General features: G+C 40.2%; 1 protein-coding gene and 2 pseudogenes across 2 annotated transcripts; 2 read left to right on the plus strand and 1 right to left on the minus strand.

Moving 5' to 3' along the window:
- Positions 1-136: 136 nt before the first annotated feature.
- LOC137257895 (cytochrome b-245 light chain-like) lies at positions 137-5,097 on the minus strand. Of its 2 annotated transcripts, none has more exons than XM_067795393.1 (6): positions 4,938-5,097; positions 4,665-4,734; positions 3,883-3,957; positions 3,180-3,263; positions 2,847-2,928; positions 137-1,360 (listed from the first exon to the last, which is right to left on the minus strand). In XM_067795393.1, exons 1-6 carry the CDS (start codon positions 4,993-4,995, stop codon positions 1,229-1,231), a joined length of 501 nt encoding a protein of 166 aa, XP_067651494.1. In that variant the 5' UTR covers positions 4,996-5,097; the 3' UTR covers positions 137-1,228. The 2 variants fall into 2 exon arrangements, with proteins under 2 accessions (XP_067651494.1, XP_067651495.1); XM_067795394.1 differs by lacking the exon at positions 137-1,360 and adding an exon at positions 1,841-1,909 and having other exon boundaries at positions 2,806-2,928; positions 4,938-5,060.
- Positions 5,098-7,848: 2,751 nt separating this feature from the next.
- On the plus strand, positions 7,849-10,454 carry LOC137257580 (zinc finger MYM-type protein 2-like; annotated as a pseudogene).
- A 6,758-nt stretch (positions 10,455-17,212) lies between these two features.
- LOC137257581 (transcriptional regulator QRICH1-like) lies at positions 17,213-19,448 on the plus strand (annotated as a pseudogene).
- Positions 19,449-21,925: the final 2,477 nt, after the last annotated feature.

The raw sequence follows: 21,925 nt of genomic DNA on the forward strand, positions 1-21,925 counted from the left end.
GCTTAATCAAGCCTTGTGCAACCAACCATATGTGCTGTTTTGGGAGGTCTGTCTTATGGGAAGATACAATAATAACAGAGTTGAGTCTAAACACCTATAGGTCTTTATAACACGGTTTCTAATCAAGACACGTCCGTCTGTGTGAAATGGCATTTAATTCTAATGTGTGCATTAAAAAATATATGTATCCAAAAAGTTCAGTGCACTGTCAGGCCAAAACTAATGTTTACAAGATAAACAAAAAATCATGTACCCTTGTCTGATTCACATGAAAACATCACAATGTAATAATCTTTTTTATTGTAAAAAAGGTGTTGCTAGGTAACAAAAGCTATAAATAGGCACATTAGGTCTGGCAACTTTATCAGGTGTACATTCAGGTGTAAAACATCTGGAAATCATGCTTGTTTATGACATATTACATGTTTGATTCAATACAGATCTTGTACACTAGGACCTTCATAATGATTACCATCGTTAATTGATAATTGGTTCACTGTCAAATGGCATATTTTACCAAGTTTTGACTTATAAAATATTAAATATTAACAGGCTGTCATCCATTGCAATGTATGGAATCACATTCGTTTCTCTGTAAAATAAACATTTCTGGGCCATTCTTGTCCCTTCGTCAGGTGAATGTACTTTTTTTGGGTGGGGTGGGATGGGGGAATGGTTGTTAAGTTAAAACATTAACATCCATTCTCAAGGTTTGCTGTATTAAAAGAGTTCAGCCACATGTGGTAACAGTCTCCGCCTGCAGAGATGAATCACCACTTTCTTTCTGTCATGATATGGCAGTTGGCTTGGAGGAGTTGTAAATGGTCCTAACAGCAACACTGCAGCTGAACACTCTCCTGTCTGCTATAGACTGAAGGATTTCAACAACACAACAGCATGAAGTTTGTAGATTGAAAGGGCTAAGATGAGATACATGGTAGATCCACAAACAGCATATATATAAGGTAAAGGATCTTGTTTGTGAAGAAAAAGACCATGTATAGCGACAGATCCTGTCAAAAGAGGGTAACAAATTCCATGGATTGAGGGGGTAGATCTTGTTTGTGGAGAAAATAAAGATCATATGTAGCAACAGATCCTGTCAAAAGGGGGTAACACATTATGTGTTTGTGGAGATGGGTTGTCTGGGAGGGGGTCAGATACTGTTGTCAATGGGTTGTCTGGGAGGGTGTTGGATACTGTTGTTGATGGGTTCTTTGGGAGGGCATCAGATACTGTTGTCCATGGGTCGTCTGGGAGGGGGGTGACTAGGTGGCTGGAGGACCCTGGGGCCTGGCTGCTGTGATGGTGACTCCGTGTCCAGACCAGCTGGCTTCCATTCTTCTCCTTTCAAAGCAGCCTGGGGAACACAGAAAACATCTTGCAGAACTTGATCACAGCACATCATGGAAGGAAACTGACAATCAGCACAGACATGACAAACATCACATGACTTATGCTTAAAGTAAGAATGTCTGAGAGAAACAGGAGCTTGATCTGGTGCAACAGAAACTAACATTGGTATCTATGGTGCAAAAGTAAGGAGTGAAGTTGTACCTACCACAAAGTAGTGAGTGAGTTTAGTTTTACGCCTCACTCAGCAATATTACAGCTATATGGCGGCGGTCTGTAAATAATCGAGTCTGGACCAGACAATCCAGTGATCAACAACATGAGCATCGATCTGCGCAATTGGGAACCGATGACATGTGTCAACCAAGTCAGCGAGTCTGACCACCCGATCCCGTTAGTCGCCTCTTACGACAAGCTGAGTCGCCTTTTATGGCAAGCATGGGTTGCTGAAGGCCTATTCTACCCCGGGACCTTCACGGGTCCTACCACAAAGTATATTGCACTGGTGATGGGATGTACCTACCACAAAGTATACTGTACTGGTGATGGGGAGTACCTACCTACCTACCACAAAGTATATTGTACTGGTGATGGGATGTACCTACGACAAAGAATATTGTAGTGGTGATGGGGTGTACAGTCATGCCCCATTTATCCGAACCTCAGATATCTGGAAAACTCACTTTCCGAACGAAAATTTCTTAAAAACGTTGTAAAATTACTCACCTCTCCAAAATCCGGTCTCCGTAACCGTACAGTCATTTTTACATACAAAACACTAAATTATGTACAGTTTTGTCTCGTATATCCAGATGACGGAGTATCTATATGTTTACACACGCGATTACCGAGGGTCTCCCCTGACGTAACAAAGAAGTCGGCAGTCTTTGAAGTGTGAGAAGATTAAACTACCTCTGAGTAGCAAGGTGACACTGAGTTAATTTTTGAGGGGTTTCAATTTGTGGGTCACTATAATTAATTAATCCGGATGATCAAGCAAGCTTGGACAGCTGTGAGCAAGAAGACAATTGCTAACTGCTTTCGTCATGTGGATATTTTCCAATCAAATGACATGGCCTCGTCGGAACTTCTCGATGCACTATGATCTTATGCACAAGTTGCAGCTGTGACTGTTACTGCCGATGATCTTGTGAATGTCGACAGTGACGAACTGACCGGCGAAAGTCCTCGCTTTTCTACACAGCCAGTGCAAAAAGCTATGACTGATTTCTTCGAGTGAACATTACTGCAAGAGCAGGTATGAGTCATTTTAGTTATGCACTGACATTTGTTTCTGTGTAATCAATAAAGATTTTGTCTGATACCTTCTATGTTCGTTTCTTTGTACGTTTCTTTGTACATATGGCCCGTGATTCAGATATCCGAAAATTCGCTTTTCCGGACAATTTCAATAAAAACACAAGTGATCGGATAAACGGGGCATGACTGTACCTACCACAAAGTATATTGCACTGGTGATGGGGTGTACCTACCACAAAGTATATTGCACTGGTGATAAGGAAGCACATGCCGCCCAGCAGTGTCGGCAAGATGAAGCAGCATGGCACTGATATTCTGAAGACAAACATTTTCAGCATTTGCTTGGAAAATTCACATACTGGAAGATTCTATAAAACAACAAAATCTGTTAAACCATGGAATTGAAGCAGGGGCCCTAGTAAGTTTAGTGTGACAAGAAAAAACTTTAGGCTTCACAACTGTTGGAGAACTACATTCTGACAGAAATGTACATGGTTAGCAATCTCAGTATGTTCATCACATGAAACGTTTGTGAATGACCCATTATGTGTATCATGTATACTCACACTAAGTAAAATACAAAACGTATGAAATAGTTTCGAGTTACTAGACCACCACATCGCACCAGTATTGTCAAAGGTTTCTGAAACCTGAAACAAAAAATAACACAAACATCAAACATCGATACTCACCCTGTCCCCATGCTGCAAATCAACAGGTTTGTTCACTTACACAACCATTGCTAAAACATTATCCTGAACTTCATGAAACATCAAGACATTTGTTACAATAATAACCAACCGTGATTTACTGAAATCTAATTAATGATGAGATGAAACATGTCTGTTCCACAACTCTCTCACATACTGACTGACAATAATCATGCTAATATCTACAAGGTATATTATGCAAGTAAAGGACAAAACATTGTGACTGACAAGTCACAAGCACTACACCTTCTGGGATAGGGATGACCAAGTAACTCACATCATCGTGATGCTTGTGATACCTTCTCTACACACTCCCACCGATTCTGGATTAGACAAATCCACAGAAAAACACCACCAAATGGATTGGTTCTCAGAGTTGGTTGACTGAGCATCTAAGAATTTTAGATCGCTCATCGCTTGGATCACAGCTCACAATACTGGGCACTGCATTGTCAGGTCCAGATTCAGTTGTAAACAGGCTGTAAACACATTACTTTTACAATGTTGAGTTCAAAGTTAAATTAAAAACAAGAACCAGCCACACCAACATTAAGCTGACCTTCTCTCCAGGGTCCTTCCCTTCTGTCGTTTGCTGCGAGGATACTCCAACAACGCAACAAGCACTCCAACACAGCTGCACCACAGTTAAGATCAAGGAATCAACACACACAACTTACTATTGACACATAACATTGAAAACACTAGTTGTATTCTCCTTAAATTACATTTGGCAAGGCTAACTCTAACCCAATATATTTAAAGTCTGTAAGCAAGATGTCATGCTAATACTTATTAAATGTTTTCTAGTCAAATTATATTACCTGCATATATCTCTTAAGGTAAGAGATCCTTCTGTAACTCCAACCCCAATCAAAAACCAAAATTACAAACTGACATGCATGCCTCACCCTAGTTCAGCAAGCTAAACGTCGTGTTCCTGCCAAGGCATACACGGTGTATGCCTTGGCAGGAACACGACGTTTAGCTTGCTGAACTAGCCTCACCCTATACATTCAATAAACTACAACATGTATACAAGAAGATGATCAATGGGGGAATGAATATTAAATGGGGAAGGACTCCCCAGGAGTACATTTACTATGTTAATAGAGGAGGGTACAGGCGGAACTCTTTACTCTCTTTCACCTCAGTTAAACTTAAAGCATGCAGAAGTAGTACCCTAGCATTCAACAAAACTTTCACTTTCTCAAAGCTATAGCAGGAAAGGTCTGGGAAAGTTACACGAATGTGGTGTGCGTGTGGATAAGTCGATCGTTCACAGTCACGCTGAAGTCCTCTGTGTCCAGGGCACAATTATTAATATCCAATTCACAAGGATACATTCCATATATTCCAAACTGGTAGTTCTTGAACTTCCCTGCAAGTGTGACAATCCCTCCGAGGATAACAACTGAAATACGAATACAGGAACGAAATGTTACTGAATGGTTAGACTAAAAGGTTCAAATCATCACGCAACTACTACCGTGTCGGGTTTCCTGCCGGTGGAACACGACGTTTAGCTGGCTCAACTATCTTGTAGACAGTTTGGGTCTAAAGATCTGATACATGTGCCAGTTCTAGTTATTGAAATAATACTGATTAAAGACCAACCAGCGGAACTGGCTAACGCCTGTTCATTTGCCCACATCGACCATTCTATTTTCCCCATCTTCTTTCTTCAACTTAAGTAAACCTTCATGATTGATATCAAATATCAAGACGGACGACGGACGTGTTTATATACGACGTCATGTATATATTGTGGTACAATATAGACGACTGGATAATTTCCATCCCAGCTTTGCAAGACGCACTGTGATTGGTAGATTCCTTTAAACTAGTTACAGGCCCTTGTACCGCGGGAGGACTAGCGTTACAGTAGGTGTCATCCGGACCTTTTAAGAGTTATTTTAAGGCATAGACTTCCCTGTATTTTCCCACAAGATATGGATCGCTGTCACAGACAGTTGTTAGCGGAGAGCGGAGTGTATGGTTACTACTGGTTTCATCTCATCCTGAATTTAGCCCCAAATGACTATGTAACCAAAACATATTACTGATATTGATATTTAATGTACTTAATGTACCGTATCTCTGTTGATGTCATAAGCATGTCACCTGTAGGATATTCTATGTGTATGAGAGTCATTTCACCTGGATGACATTCCACCCGTATGAGCATGATTCCATCTGTATCGGTGTTGTCACACCTGTATGAGTGTCATTCCACCTGTACGAGTGCCATTCCACATGTACCAGTGTCATTCCACCTGTACGAGTGCCATTCCACGTGTACTAGTGTCATTCCACCCGTATGAGTATCATTCCACCTGTATACGTTTTGTCCCACCCGTATGACTTGTCATTCCACCTGTTTTGGCGTTGTCACACCTGTACTTCGTTAGTGTATTCTATTAGAGAATTATGTCATATTGCATCAGTGTATTGTGTAACATATGAGGCATTATTTGGAATAAACTATGTCAGATTGTTGTCATTCAACGTTATAATGACTCCATTCGAATTCTTTTCAGGGTTAATTAGAATATTCGTAAGCCGAATTATGCGATTCCACCTTATTCGAGACACTATAACGTATAAATGTATGCGCATGTAAAACTATATTGACAATAAAACTGATACGCGCGTTTATTTTATTTGTAAATTCATAAATTCGCAGCATGAAATAGGTCTGTAAAATTAATTTCTTTATAATCCTGGCAACTGATATCCGATATGTATCGAATGGCCCAGAGACCATATACCGGTATACGGTCTCTGAGTGGCCATTTTGACCTGTTCCCTCGTATTATGTATAAATTGTAATGACTGCATTAGAAAGTACGAAAATATATTACACATATATCTACAAATAACATTTGAAGCATAACTTCATTTTTTAAAGACACAAAGTTTGAATCCACACTGGGTGTTGCCCAAAAAAGTTCTCTATTGTAAATTAATATGTCATTATGGAATTATTTTACCAGTTATAATTTCTCATGAATATATTCTAAGGTTAACATAAACTTAAATTAGTTTTCGTGTGAATGGCAGAATTATATAAACGATAAAAGGACCGTCATGCATATAACAGACTTATATACACGACACTGTCTTGTCGTGTATATAAGAGCTTTATATACACGACGTCGAGGATATACTATAGCCACAGCCCCCGACAACCGACCCGACGACCGAATCGTCTATATACACGACGTCGTGTATATTGTGGTACAATATACACGACTGGATAATTTCCTTCCCCGCTTTGCAAGACGCGCTGTGATTGGTAGATCGCTTGTACACCGGTTACAAGCCCTTGTGCCGTCGGAGGACAAGCGCTACATTGAACTGGGCCCTGTCTCGTATTCTATTATTGCAATATTATATTTTTGGTTCTCGAATGTCTTTTTAAATAAATTATCAGTTATATATTATTCCCAATCAAGATATTCCGTCATATTGTCCAATAGTAGGGGCTACGGAACTGATCTCCACAATGTAATCAGGCAGAGAGAGAGAGAGAGGGAGGGAGAGAGAGAGAGAGAGAGAGAGAGAGACGCATATTACACGGATACATTTCTCAGTTGGAAAGTAGAACATGCCTCCACCTTAACAGCACTCACAGATCCATAATCTGTCATACAGACCCAAAAATACATAAATATGTTCAAGAAAACCCATGCAAGTGTAGAATATGTGGCAAGTCTACATTTTCACAGTTTCATTATATGTATTGTGTCTGGGGGTTTGGGGCGGGCGCATTGCATTGTTTCTTTAAACATATATTATTCATGAAAATATACAAGTCATGAATGGACGAACGTCGCTCCCATGTTAAAATATAGAGATACAAGGAAGTATAGAATGAGCTGACACAATATTAATAATGATACAATTGCTATATATCAGCATATATCAGCTGGGACGCATACAGTGCTTTGTCCAATTTTACTGCGCATTCCTGAATCCGTAACTAAGTGTTTGCACGTATTTCACTGTCCATCATCTGGTCATCTGCCAACGGATTCTTGTATTCTTTTAAGCGTACAGGGTCGTGTACTGTACACTAGGATTTGTGACAACACTTAAAGCGTCAGTATAGTTGGGCTCGATACCGACACCTCAAACTTGCTAGATCACGAGCCTGGTGCCTCAACCAGTTCGCCCACCATGCACGCTCACGCTGTTACCATAAATGTGTTCATGCTGAATCCCTTTAAATAGAAGAATGAATTTAGTTATAATTACATGTATTAATTGCATGTGGAGAAACAGTAATGTATGGCATTATGTATAGGAGAATGTCCGAAACCTCGCTATTATTTTCGCACGTGAAGCTTGTTCGAGGCCGTTAGGCCGAGACAAGTTTCACGTGCGAAAATAATAGCGAGGTTCACGAGCCAAACTAATGGAGGACTGTTCTAGCTGTACATGGCCATGACCAAAAGTGTCGTTAAAACACGCAAATAAACGTGCTCAACTATGGGAGGGCGGTGGTTATATATTCACGTACATCATGACACGTACATCAGTGAACATCGTGGGACTCGGTAGGATTATGCAGTATGAGTGATTCCGACATCGACGTGTTTGTTACACAACACAGTTTCACAGACACTTTTGAGGTTGACGTTAATTCAGATTTTGAGATGTTATTAAATTCTGATTGTGATTATAATGCACTTCCAAACTTTGATGCGGGAAAATGTGAACTGGTTGATCTTGAAGCTTTTTCTTCTGGTTCTGATACTGATTTGTACAAAGCAAGCCAAGAAATTGAATCCAACCTTTTTAATATGTTGCCCTGTAACCCTCCCCCGCAAGTGACGTGAAAAGAACCCCCGACACCTGAAACTCCAGAACATAGCGTAGATTTTAATTCAGCAAGGTTTGGCCAGCCAGCATCAGATTTTGACATTAAGAAATTGTGCGACTCAGCATATTCATCGAATACTGAAAGCAAGAGTAAGTGGGCACTTCGTTTGTATCAAGTGTGGGTGAGAGAACGGCGTAAGAGGGGTAGGAGAGAGGATATGGATTTAAACCCTGGCATTATGCCACTGGCTCAGAAGGAATGTGAACTAAATAAAACTTGATGTTTTTCATAGCTGAGGTCAGAAATCAGAAGGGCGAGGAATATCGTGGAAATACGCTTTACGAAATTGTCTCTTCTCTGCAGTATTACATCAGAAGAAATGGACGCATTTAAACCTTTTCGAGTCTTACTCCTTTCAGGGATTAAGGTCTTTGTTAGATGCAAGAATGAAGTCGCTGGCTGGACACGGAATTGGAATAGAGAAAAGACAGGCTGAAGTGATCAGTGTAGATAAGGAGGACGTGTTGTACGTGGGAGAAGGAGATCTTAGGGGAGCACAGTCCGCAACAGCTATTAGATACAGTGATGTACCTCATTGGCCTCAATTGTGCTCCTAGAGAAGGCGATGAGCATAGGTATCTCAGAACGGGTCCAAACTCACAGTTCGAAATAACAGTAGGTGTAGATGGGTCAAAACGTCTCAGATACATGGAGGATGTATCGAAAACCAAAAGAGGTGGCTTAAAACATCGAAAGTGTCAAAGAAAATGTGTCTACGTCTCCCAGAATTTAGTGCGTCCAGACAGATGCCTTGTCCAGCTTTATGAAAAATACGTGTCACTCAGGTGAGTTATCAATGGATTTGGCAGGAAAATATGCTTCCTGATATATCTTCATAGTTTGTACAGACGTCGGAGTCTTATGAGCTACGCGCAGAATTAGTTTCATCTGCTCTACCTTTTACAAACCAAATGGGTTTAGTCATTGCCGTATACAGCGCATGCTTCTCGTAAAACTCTTTCTGCTCCAGTCCATCTTATCCTTGTTTGCTAGTAAGAAGCGACTAACGGGTCGAGTGTTCAGGTTCGCTGACTTGTTTGACACACATAATCGTATATTAATTCCAATTGCTCATGTTACTGATCACTTGTTTGTCCAGACTCGATTATTCACAGACCGCCGCCATGACGCTACAATATTGTTGAGTGCGACGTAAAAGTAGACTCACTCACTAACGCATAATTAAAATGAGATGCTTAAATCTATGCAAGGGACAGTATCATTAATCACTTTAACTATACTATGTTTCACTCTTTGGAGACCCGTGAAGGTCCCGGGGTAGAATAGGCCTTCAGAAACCCATGCTTGCGATAAAGGGCGACTCAGCTTGTCGTAAGAGACCAACGGGATCGGATGGTCCGGCTCGCTGACTTGGTTGGCACATGTCATCGGTTCCCAATTGCGCAGATCGATACTCATGTTGTTGATCACTGGATTGTCTGGTCCAGACTCGATTATTTACAGACCGCCGCCATATAGCTGGAATATTGCTGAGTGCGGCGTAAAACTAAACTCCCTCCCTTCACACTTTGGAAACGTGTGTTTATGGTAATTACATTTGAAAATTGATCCTATTTTAAGACCTAAAGACGGAAAGTGCACCGCATTTTACTTGAGGCCTCTGAAATTTATTCGAAGAGATGCGTGGTATGCAGATATTCCGGTTGGGTTGCACCCTTTGAGAGGCACTGTCGGACGACTGTGTAAAATGGCAGGATTTGGTGGATTTTATTCAAATCATTCACTGAGGGCGACTACAGTAACACGTCTCTATGATTCTGGCCTAGACGAGCAGCTGATAGCTGAGAGGACAGGACACAAATCTCTGGCAATCTGAAGCTACAAGGCATGGCTTGCTGATACATTTGAATGTTGTTTGTATTGTTTGCTTTTCCGAAATATAAAGAATGAAAATCGTTCAGTGTGCGCATAAGAAAAATCTCAAGGGAACTATTTCCATAACCTATAATTCATTCCTTTATTGTAGAGGACCTCAGCAGAGATGGAAGCCCGCGTAGATGGTGTCATTCAGAGGAAGTCCAGTAAAAGTACATGCGCGGCTCTATCGACAGTCAGCAAGCCTACTGAGACAGACACGGCACCGTCACCAACAGCTGCACCAGTTTTGACCACCACCAACAAGAGTGATGACGGCACTGCTTCGGAAAAGGAACGTGATTTGAAACTTGTTCTGAGGGACGGTGTTGTCTTGTCGCTGACATTCTGAGTTGAGAATAAACGTTATACCGGCCATGACATAATCTATTGTTATTTATTAAGACAGTTGAGAACATAAAACGCATTTCCTGGTGTAAGGTCGTCCGGGAATTTGTCACAACATAATTTTGTGCAAATCCTGCTGTATTATGGGAGGGTCATGGCTCTTCTTGAACTATGGGAGGGTAATCATTCTAGGAAAACTATGGGACGATTTGATATTTATACTCCAACTATTGGAGAGTCAGCAAAATGATTACATCTATTCAAATGTCAAGAACGTTCACGTAACTTTGTTTTAAGTATGACAATTAGAGAAGCATGAACTGTCCTTGTTATGTCTGTCAACGCTATCGGCATTCAAATCATGTTGCAATTTAACGGAGAATGGATAACTTGACATAGTCTTGGTGTATTAAAAGAAACAGTTTTCTGCTCAACGTTCTGTTTTTTTTCAATCAGGTAAGTATCATCTGGCATATGTCGTCGTTTTACATGTAACTTTTTGCAGTTATGAAATTCACCTGAGGTTATATAAAGGTGATAAATAAATGCTCTGACAGTAATGAGTTTTGACTTCGATATAGGTACCACTTGCAGAATACCACTAGGTCCTTCTGTCGATCTGCACTAGTCACCACTGGATACTTATGGTTGCCAATATGAGGACGCATGATATACGCATTCTGGATTCCATAAAGTCAACAGTGAGAGCTACAAGATACATTTCACACTGGCGGTAAGTACTAACAATTTGACCTCTTCCGTTACATCCACCTAAAATGGTCCAACTTACAACGTGACATAAGTATATCTGTGAGGGTTCCTGCCTCCCTGTACACTGCCGTTCTATACACAATATGGTATGTACCTGTCACAATGACATAACGGCCATTATCTTTGTTGGGTAATGCTGGTCAGGCTGAAGACGTCGGTAGTTATCTTTTCCACGATGGATTGCGAGTGAAGTCGACATTTAATTGCAAGTGAAGCCTCAATTCGACAAGACGGACCCAACAGTACCCGATACTCACGACTACGCCAATGTCACTCGTCAATTATTCGTCAACTATTTGTGATGACTATAGTCGTCAGGCAACTTTTCTTAGGTTTATTACATTTAATAGGTGTCCACTTACCTAATATTCTTTCTATTTGCCAGACTAATCATCTAATCTAATCAATCAAAATTAATATAGTGCCGTGATTCCGCAGAGGAGTACCTCTTTACTCATATGCGTTGTACATGCATATTAAAAAACCCCAGATACACAGTTTTGCTGTTGGGCTTAATAGATGCCTCGGACATTTGCCATATCTGTACCAGGCTATGTTCTTGGGAACAGTCTGTAGAACACAACCAACACGTGGACAGGGCACAAATCACATTACGTTTAGGGGCATGTCATGTCCAGTTCCTGGTATTTTGCCCACAGCAATCATTTATGTGTTTTATACAAAAATATATATCATCGTAAATGTACTGAATGTGAAACGCTACTGTGTCTACATTATGCATACCTTTCAAAATACATATATTACAGGGAGTTCATGAGAAAAAACGATATCCTGGGGATGCATGCTGGACACAAAAAGAAGTGCCCTGTAGCCTACAGGCGGATGGAAGTAGCTGTGGCGTATTTGTTCTTATGGTAAAGTGGTTCCTAAAAAACAATAAATACAAAAACAAAAAAGAGCTGCAATACAGAAAACGGCTATAATAAAAACACTCTTGACACATCCATTGAGAAGTCTATCTACAATTCAGTACACATTTAATGAACAGAGTAATATCTTATGTGAAGTGGGCAAACTAAAATGAGTGGAGTCTTGAAACACACCTTGCTTATTTGTCAGTATGCTTCAGAATGCTGTGACGGTACTCATTGGCATGTCGTGTTGTGTATTCCGACAGTGTCACTGCGAGTAGTTCAGGGGAATTGCAGCCGCTACATTTGTGGAGAAAATGAAGGACAATCGAGACACTCTTTGCGACCTACCATTTTGTAGTGATCCCCCCGAAAGGCAAAAGAAACATCAGTGGGTCTTCTGCGGTGGTTGTGACCGTTGGTGCCATTTCGTTTGTGCTGGAATTGAAGAGCAACTGAAAGGCCGATACATGTGTCCACTTTGCTCTATAGTATGAACCCCGTCTTGTTTACATTCGTCACTGGTGAATGACTGGATGTTTTATATACAATGTGTGACTGCAGAAGATGTGTTACTCAGAACGTAGACATACATGTAGTTCTATTATTATTTGGTGCTGGTGCTATTTAAGTGATAACCCTACTGTATGTGATGGTTTTCAAACGCACATCGTGGGCTATATTGTCGCAAATTTCGTTATATCGCGACGCGTTTGCAGACCCTGAAATATGCGAAGGTGTAAACAACGATATACCTTTGCAAATGTTCAAATACAGTAGGGATATCACTGAAATCACACCGTAAACACGTCATGAATCTTATATGACTGGAACTCATTTCACTGTCATTTCACCTGTTTGATATTCTAGCTATGTGAGCGACATTCCACCATTGTGATATTCCACTTGTATGAGTGTCATTGCACCTGTATCGGTGCTGTCCCACTTGCATGAGTGTCATTCCACCTGATGATATTCCACCAGCACGAGCATTCTACCAGTATGAGTGTCGCACCTATATAAGTGTTGTCCCACCTGCATGAGCATCATTCCACTTATATGGGTCTTGTCCTACCTATGTCGGTGTTGTCACACCTGTATGAGTGTTGTTCTACCTGCATGGGTGTTTTTCCAGCTGCACAGGGGTTGTCCCACCTATATGAGTGTCATTCCGCATATATGTTTGTTGTCCCACCTGTACTGTATTCGTGTCTTCTATTATAATATTGTCATATTGCATAAGTGTATTCCGTTACATGTTAAGACTTATTTGGACTAAAATATGTCACATACTTGTCATTCTGTGTTATAGAGTTTCTCTCTTAATACACACATGCACCCGCTGCGTTGTAGAGTTTCTCTCCTAATACACACAGGCACCCGCTGCCTTGAAGATTTTATATCCTGAGACTCACGGGTACCCGCTTCCTTGGGTGGCATATATCCTAACACGCAGATACCCGCATCCTTGTAGACTTAACTCCTCATACACACATGTACCTGTTGCGTTGTAGGTTTATCTCCTAATACACACAAGTACCCGCTGCGTAGTAGAATTTGTCTCCTAATACACACTGATACCCGGTTGATGTAACCGTTGCCTTGGTTACTTATTTCTCCTAAAATAAACAGAGGCATCTGCGGCCTTGTAGAGTTATATCGCCTGATACATTTAGAGATGTCAGCTGCCTAGTATGGTTTTATCTCTTAACACTCGCATTTACCCTGTGTTTGGTAGAGTTTTGTCCCCAAACACACTCAAAGGAAATTGCCTTGTAGATTTTTTTCTCCTAACACAGACATGGGACACGGTGCCTTTCTCCTAAGACATATATAGAGAAACTGTTTTCTAAAGTGTCACGTGCTTTTACAATATGTACATACATTAAATATATAAGCACTTGGGCTGTATGGCCTGTGAGACACTAAAATGACAGAATATCACAGCTTTACAATAAAATAAGAGAAAACAATCACATGGAAGTTATAACCACGTTGACGCACGCATGCACACAATAATGCTCTTCCTCACTCATACACTCTCCCATGCATACACGCAATCAATCATTTACACAGATTAGCAATCGGATAATCACACGCTCACATACACAATCACAAGCTTTTTGTGGTTTCAGGGTGGTTTATTCCTTATTACATATTCATTAATTAATTACTTAGTTCCCACCAGGTGTGTACTTTGTCATCTGACATATACAGGGGTAACCGCTGCTTTTTAGCATTTCATCTCCAAACATATGTAACTGCTGACCAGCTGCCTTGCAGAGCTTATTGCCTTTCTATAAGGGAAAATACTACATTTAATACTTACGGAAAATAAATCTTTTGTTGCAGATATCGTATTGTTTGTTATAGATATGCTCAATATATGAGCATGTACAAATATGTTGAAAATAACACTTGTACGAATATTGAATGAACTTAGTTTGTGTTAGATTTTATTTATAAATTTAAAAAATCGCAGCACAAAATATATCTGCATGCAAGATTAGTAATAATTAAATTCATTTCACAAAGTCTTATAAAAAGCCCCGAAAATATATCTACACAGCATTTGTACCATAACTTCAAATTTTAGACAGAAATTTGAGTCGACACTGGTAGTGACACAAACTTCAGTATCAATTATTATGCTACCATATATTAAATTAGTTAATTGCAGGGTGAATGGCACCATTATATAAAAGGACCGTCGTGCATATAACAGACTTATATACACGACATTGTCTTGTCGTGTATATAAGAGCATTATATACACGATGTCGTGTCGACCGAATCGTCTATATACACGACGTCGTGTATATTGTGGTACAATATACACGACTGGATAATTTCCTTCCCCGCTTTGCAAGACGCGCTGTGATTGGTACATTGCTTGTACACCGGTTACAAGCCCTTGTGCCACCGGAGGACAAGCGCTACATTGAACTGGGCCCTGTCTCGTATTCTATTATCGCAATATTATATTTTTGTTTCTCGAATGTCTTTTTAAATAAATATTGTCCAATAGTAGGGGCTACGGAACTGATCTCCACAATGTATTCAGGCATTCCGTAGATATTTTTACGGGAACGCCAAGTTCACTCAGCCTCAAAAACGAGAAGAGAGAGAGAGAGAGAGAGAGAGAGAGAGAGAGAGAGAGAGAGAGAGAGAGAGAGAGAGAGACGCATATTACACGCATACATTTCTCAGAATAAAGTAGAACATGCCTCCGCCTTATCAGCACTCACTATTAAATTTTGAAAGTGCTGCTGTTTATACTTGTACTTTAATGCAATTTCACCAAACCGTAAGCAGACATAACCGCCATTATTCATTCAAATCCATGATATGTTTACCTTTGAAAATCTCCTCACAAGATGAAGGGGTCAACTCCTGTATCAGACTTACATATACATCCAGTGCTGAAAGTGTCAAGAATGTACACGATCAGTTACAATGATAACGGCCATAAGTAGTACATGCTAGAGATACAAATATTTTGTTTGTAAATTCTGTGGAAACGCTGTGCTTAATATGTCACGAATGGTCATGATGAACATAGTACCATATATATTATTTACTATTTATTACTTACTTTCATCTTATATCTCTTTTGGACTTGTAATAAATATACTTAATAAACATAACCATTTGTCTAATTGATTACTCTGGACTGATCCATTGGTATCAGTTTGGGCATTAGATAGGCACTGAACCAGACATGTTCATGTTTTAAGGCTATATAAAAAAAGTGAAATATTATTTGTGAGCATAACATGTTTTTATTGTCATTTTAAAAATAATAAGTTTGACTTTGCCTCGTCCCCTTCATACATTTGTCCACTATAAGAATCAGTGTCTGTAAGAACGAGTTTGACTGAATCTACAACTCATTAACATGTGCTAAACTTTCCAAGCGGTATTTCTGAGAGAGAAAAAATAAAAATGTTTCCCTCCCTCGTCACTTTTTTTCTATCAAAAATTAAAAAAAACAAGGTCCAACCGCCCTCGTCACGTTTGAAAAACATGTGCCCGAGAAACGTTTAATTAATTTTATGCAGCCTAAGCTGGTGTAATACAAAGGTATCCGCTGCAGTAGGTATCTTGTACAACACCAGAGTATTGATTATAGAAGGTAAGTAGTACGTATAAGCTATCCATAATCTGTCACACAGACCCAAAAATACATAAATATGTCCAAGAAAACTCATGCAAGTGTAGAATATGTGGCAAGTCTATATTTTCACAGTTTCATAATATGTATTGTGTCTGGGGGTTAGGGGCGGGCGCATTGCATCGTTTCTTTAAACATATTTTATTCATGAAAATATACAAGTCATGAATGGACGAACGTCGCTCCCATTTTAAAATATAGAGATACAAGCAAGTATAGAATGAGCTGACACAATAATGCTACAATTGCTATATATCAGCATATATCAGCTGGGACGCATACAGTACTTTGTCCAATTTTACTGCGCATTCCTGTACCCGTAACTAAGTGTTTGCACGTATTTCATCTGCCACCGGATTCTTGTATTCTTTTAAGCGTACAGGGTCGTGTACTGTACACTAGGGGTTGTGACATCACTTAAAGCGTCAGTATAGTTGGGCTCGATACCGACACCTCAAACTTGCTAGATAACGAGCCTGGTGCCTCATCCAGCTCGCCCACCATGCACGCACACGCTGTTACCATAAATGTGTTCGTGCTGAATCCCTTTAAATAGATGAATGAATTTTGTTATAATTACATGTATTAATTGCATGTGGAGAAATAGTAATGTATAGCATTATGTATAGGAGAATGTCCAAAACCTCGCTATTATTTTCGCACGTGAAGCTTGTTCGACCCCGTTAGGCCGAGACAGGTTTCACGTGCGAAAATAGTAGCGAGGTTGAGGACTTTCCTACTTAAAACAAAGTTCGATAAAGCGTATAACTCAAACCAATGTTCTTGTGATATTCACGAGCCAAACTAATGGAGGACTGTTCTAGCTGTACATGGCCATGACCAAACGTGTCGTTAAAACACGCAAATAAACGTGGTCAACTATGGGAGGGCGGGGGTTATATATTCACGTTCATCATGACACGTACATCTGTGAACATCGTGGGACTCGGTAGGCCTATGCGGTATGAGTGATTCCGACATCGACGTGTTTGTTACACAACACCGTTTCACAGACACTTTTGAGGTTGACGTTAATTCAGATTTTGAGATGTTATTAAATTCTTATTGTGATTATAATGCACTTCCAAACTTTGATGTGGGAAAATGTGAACCGGTTGATCTTGAAGGTTGTTCTTCTGGTTCTGATACTGATTTGTACAAAGCAAGCCAAGAAATTGAATCCAACCTTTTTAATATGTTGCCCAGTAACCCTCCCCCGCAAGTGACGTCATTAAAAGAACCTTCGACACCTGAAACTCCAGAACTTAGCGTAGATATTATTTCAGCAAGGTTTGGCCAGCCAGCATCAGATTTTGACATTTCGAATACTGAAAGCAAGAGTAAGTGGGCACTTCGTTTGTATCAAGAGTGGGTGAGAGAACGGTGTAAGAGGGGCAGGAGAGAGGATATTTATTTAAACCCTGACATTGAACCACTGGCTCAGAAGGAATGTGAACTAAATAAAACCTTGATGTTTTTCATAGCTGAGGTCAGAAATCAGAAGGGCGAGGAATATCGTGGAAATACGCTTTACGAAATTGTCTCTTCTCTGCAGTATTACATCAGAACAAATGGACGCATTTAAACCTTTTCGAGTCTCACTTCTTTCAGGGATTAAGGTCTGTGATAGATGCAAGAATGAAGCCGCTGGCTAAACTGGGAATTGGAATAGAGAAAAGACAGGCTGAAGTGATCAGTGTAGATCAGGAGGACGTGTTGTGGGAGAAGGAGATCTTAGGGGAGCGCAGCCCACAACAGCTATTAGATACAATGGTGTACCTCAGTGGCCTCAATTGTGCTCTTAGAGAAGGCGATGAGCATAGGTATCTCAGAACGGGTCCAAACTCACAGTTCGAAATAACAGTAGGTGTAGATGGGTCAAAAAGTCTCAGATACATGGAGGATGTATCCAAAACCAACAGAGGTGGCTTAAAACATCGAAAGTGTGAAAGAAAATGTGTCTACGTCTCCCAGAATTTAGAGCGTCTAAACAGATGCCTTGTCCGGCTTTATGAAAAATACATGTCACTCAGGTGAGCTATCAATGGATTTGGCAGGAAAATATGCTTCCTGATATATCTTCATAGTTTGTATAGACGTCGGAGTCTTATGAGCTACGCGCAGAATCAGTTTCATCTGCTCTACCTTTTACAAAGCAAATGGGTTTAGTCATTGCCGTATACTGCGCCTGCTTCTCGTAAAACTCTTTCTGCTACGGTCCATCTTATCCTTGTTTGCTAGTAAGAAGCGACTAACGGGTCGAGTGTTCAGACTCGCTGACTTGTTTGACACACATAATCGTAAATTAATTCCAATTGCTCATGTTACTGATCACTTGTTTGTCCAGACTCGATTATTTACAGACCGCCGCCATGACGCTACAATATTGTTGAGTGCGACGTAAAAGTAGACTCACTCACTTACGCATAATTAAAATGAGATGCTTAAACCTATGCAAGGGACAGTATCATTAATCACTTTAACTATACTATGTTTCACACTTTGGAAACGTGTATTTATAGTAATTACATTTGAAAATTAATCCTATTTTTAGACCTAAAGACGGAAAGTGCACCGCATTTTACTTGAGGCCCCTGAAATTTATTCGAGAAGATGCATGGTATGCTGATATTCCGGTTCGGTTGCACCCTTTGAGAGGCAATGTCGGACGACTGTGTAAAATGGCAAGATTTGGTGGATTTTATTCAAATCATTCACTGAGGGTGACTACAGCAACACGTCTCTATGATTCTGGCCTAGACGAGCAGCTGATAGTTGAGAGGACAGGACACAAGTCTCTGGCAATCCGAAGCTACAAGGTATGGCTAGCTGAAACATTTGAATGTTGTTTGTATTGTTTGCTTTTCCGAAATATAAAGAATGAAAATCGTTCCGTGTGCGCATAAGAAAAATCTCAAGGGAACTATTTCCATAACCTATAATTCATTCCTTTACTGCAGAGGACCTCAGCAGAGATGGAAGCCCGCCTAGATGGCGTCATTCAGAGGAAGTCCAGTAAACGTACATGCGCGGCTCTGTCGACAGTCAGAAGGCCTACTGAGACAGACACGGCACCGTCACCAACAGCTGCACCAGTTTTGACCACCACCAACAAGAGTGATGACGGCACTGCTTCGGAAAAGGAACGTGATTTGAAACTTGTTCTGAGGGACGGTGTTGTCTTGTCGCTGACATTCTGAGTTGAGAATAAACGTTATGCCGGCCATGACATAATCTAATGTTATTTATTAAGACAGTTGAGAACATAAAACGCATTTACTGGTGTAAGGTCGTCCGGGAATTTGTCACAACATAATTTTGTGCAAATCCTGCTGTATTATGGGAGGGTCAACTATGGGATGATTTGATATTTATACTCAAACTATTGGAGAGTCAGCAAAATGACTACATCTATTCAAATGTCAAGAACGTTCACGTAACTTTGTTTTAACAATGACAATTAGAGAAGGATGAGCTGTTCTTGTTATGTCTGTCAACGCTATCGGCATTCAAATCATGTTGCAATTTAACGGAGAATGGATAACTTGACATAGTCTTGGTGTATTAAAAGAAACAGTTTTCTTTTTAAGTCTGCTCAACGTTCTGGTTTTTTTTTCAATCAGGTAAGTATCATCTGGCATATGTCGTCGTTTTACATGTAACTTTTGCAGTTATGAAATTCACCTGAGATTATATAAAGGTGGTAAATAAATGCTCTGACAGTAATGAGTTTTGACTTTGATATAGGTACCACTTGCAGAATACCACTAGGTCCTTCTGTCGATCTGCACTAGTCACCACTGGATACCTATGGTTGCCAATATGAGGACGCATGATATAAGTATTCTGGATTCCATAAAGTCAACAGTGAGAGGTACAAGATACATTTCACACTGGCGGTAAGTACTAACAATCTGACCTCTTCCGTTACATCGACCTAAAATGGCCTAACTTACAACGTGACATAAGTATATCTGTGAAGGTTCCTGCCTCCCCGTACACTGCCGTTCTATACACAATATGGTATATACCTGTCACAATGACATAACGGCCATTATGTTCGTTGGGTAAAGCTGGTCAGGCTGAACACGTCGGTACTTAACTTTTCCACGATGGATTGCGAGTGAAGTCGACATTTAATTGCTAGTGAAGCCTCAATTCGACAAGACGGACCCAACAGTATCCGATACTTACGACTACGCCAATGTCACTCGTCAATTATTCGTCAACTATTTGTGATGACTATAGTCGTCAGGCAACTTTTCTTAGGTTTCTGACATTTAATAGGTGTCCACTTACCTAATATTCTTTCTATTTGCCAAACTAATCATCTAATCTAATCAATCAAAATTAATATAGTGCCGTGATTCCGCAGAGGCGTACCTCTTTACTCATATGTGTTGTACATGCATATTAAAAAAAAACAGATACAGTTTTGCTGTTGAGCTTAATGCCTCGGACATTTGCCATATCTGTACCAGGCTATGTTCTTGCAATTGGGAACAGTCTGTTGAACACAACCAATATGTGGACAGGGCACAAATCACATTACATTTAGGGGCATGTCATGTCCAGTTCCTGATATTTTGCCCACAGCAATCATTTATGTGTTTTATACAAAAATATATATCATCCTAAATGTACTGAATGTGAAACGCTACTGTGTCTACATTATGCATACCTTTCAAAATATATATATTACAGGGAGTTCATGAAAAAAAAAAAACCGATATCCCGGGGATGCATGCTGGAGAGAAAAAGAAGTGCCCCGTAGCCTACAGGCGGATGGAAGTAGCTGTGGCGTATTTGTTCTCATGGTAAAGAGGTTCCTGAAAAAAACCCCAATAAATACAAGAACAAAAAAGCGCTGCAATAGAGAAAACAGCTGCAATAAAAACACTCTTGATACATCCACTGAGAAGCCTATCTATAATTCAGTACACATTTAATGAACAGAGTAATATCTTATGTGAAGTGGGCAAACTAAAATAAGTGGAATCTTGAAACACACCTTGATTATTTGTCAATATGCTTCAGAATGCTGTGACGGTACTCAGTGGCATGTCGTGTTGTGTATTCCGACAGTGTCACTGCGAGTACTTCAGGGGAATTGCAGCTGCTACATTTGTGGAGAAAATGAAGGACAATGGAAACACTCTTTGCGACCTACCATTTTGTAGTGATCCCCCATATAGGCAAAAGAAACATCAGTGGGTCCTCTGCGGTGGTTGTGACCGTCGGTGACATTTCGTTTGTGCTGGAGCAACCGAAAGGCCGATACATGTGTCCACTTTGCTCCATAGTATGAACCCCGTCTTGTTTACATTCGTTACTGGTGAATGACTAGATGTTTTATATACAATCTGTGACTACAGAACATTTGTTTCTCAGAACGTAGACATGCATGTAGCTCTATTATTATTTGGTGCTGGTGATAACCCTACTGTGTATGATGGTTTTCAAACGTAATTTTGTTATATCGCGACGCGTTTGCAGACCATGAAATATGCGAAGGTGTAAACAACGACTACAACAACGACATATTAAGACTTATTTGGAATAATATATGTCGGATACTTGTCATCCTGTGTTATAGAGTTTCTCTCTTAATACACACATGCACCCGCTGCGTTGTAGAGTTTATCTCCTAATACACACAGGTACCCGCTGCCTTGAA

The sequence above is a fragment of the Haliotis asinina genome, chromosome 12 (assembly GCF_037392515.1).
Source record: "Haliotis asinina isolate JCU_RB_2024 chromosome 12, JCU_Hal_asi_v2, whole genome shotgun sequence".
Classification (NCBI taxonomy): Eukaryota; Metazoa; Mollusca; class Gastropoda; order Lepetellida; family Haliotidae; genus Haliotis; species Haliotis asinina.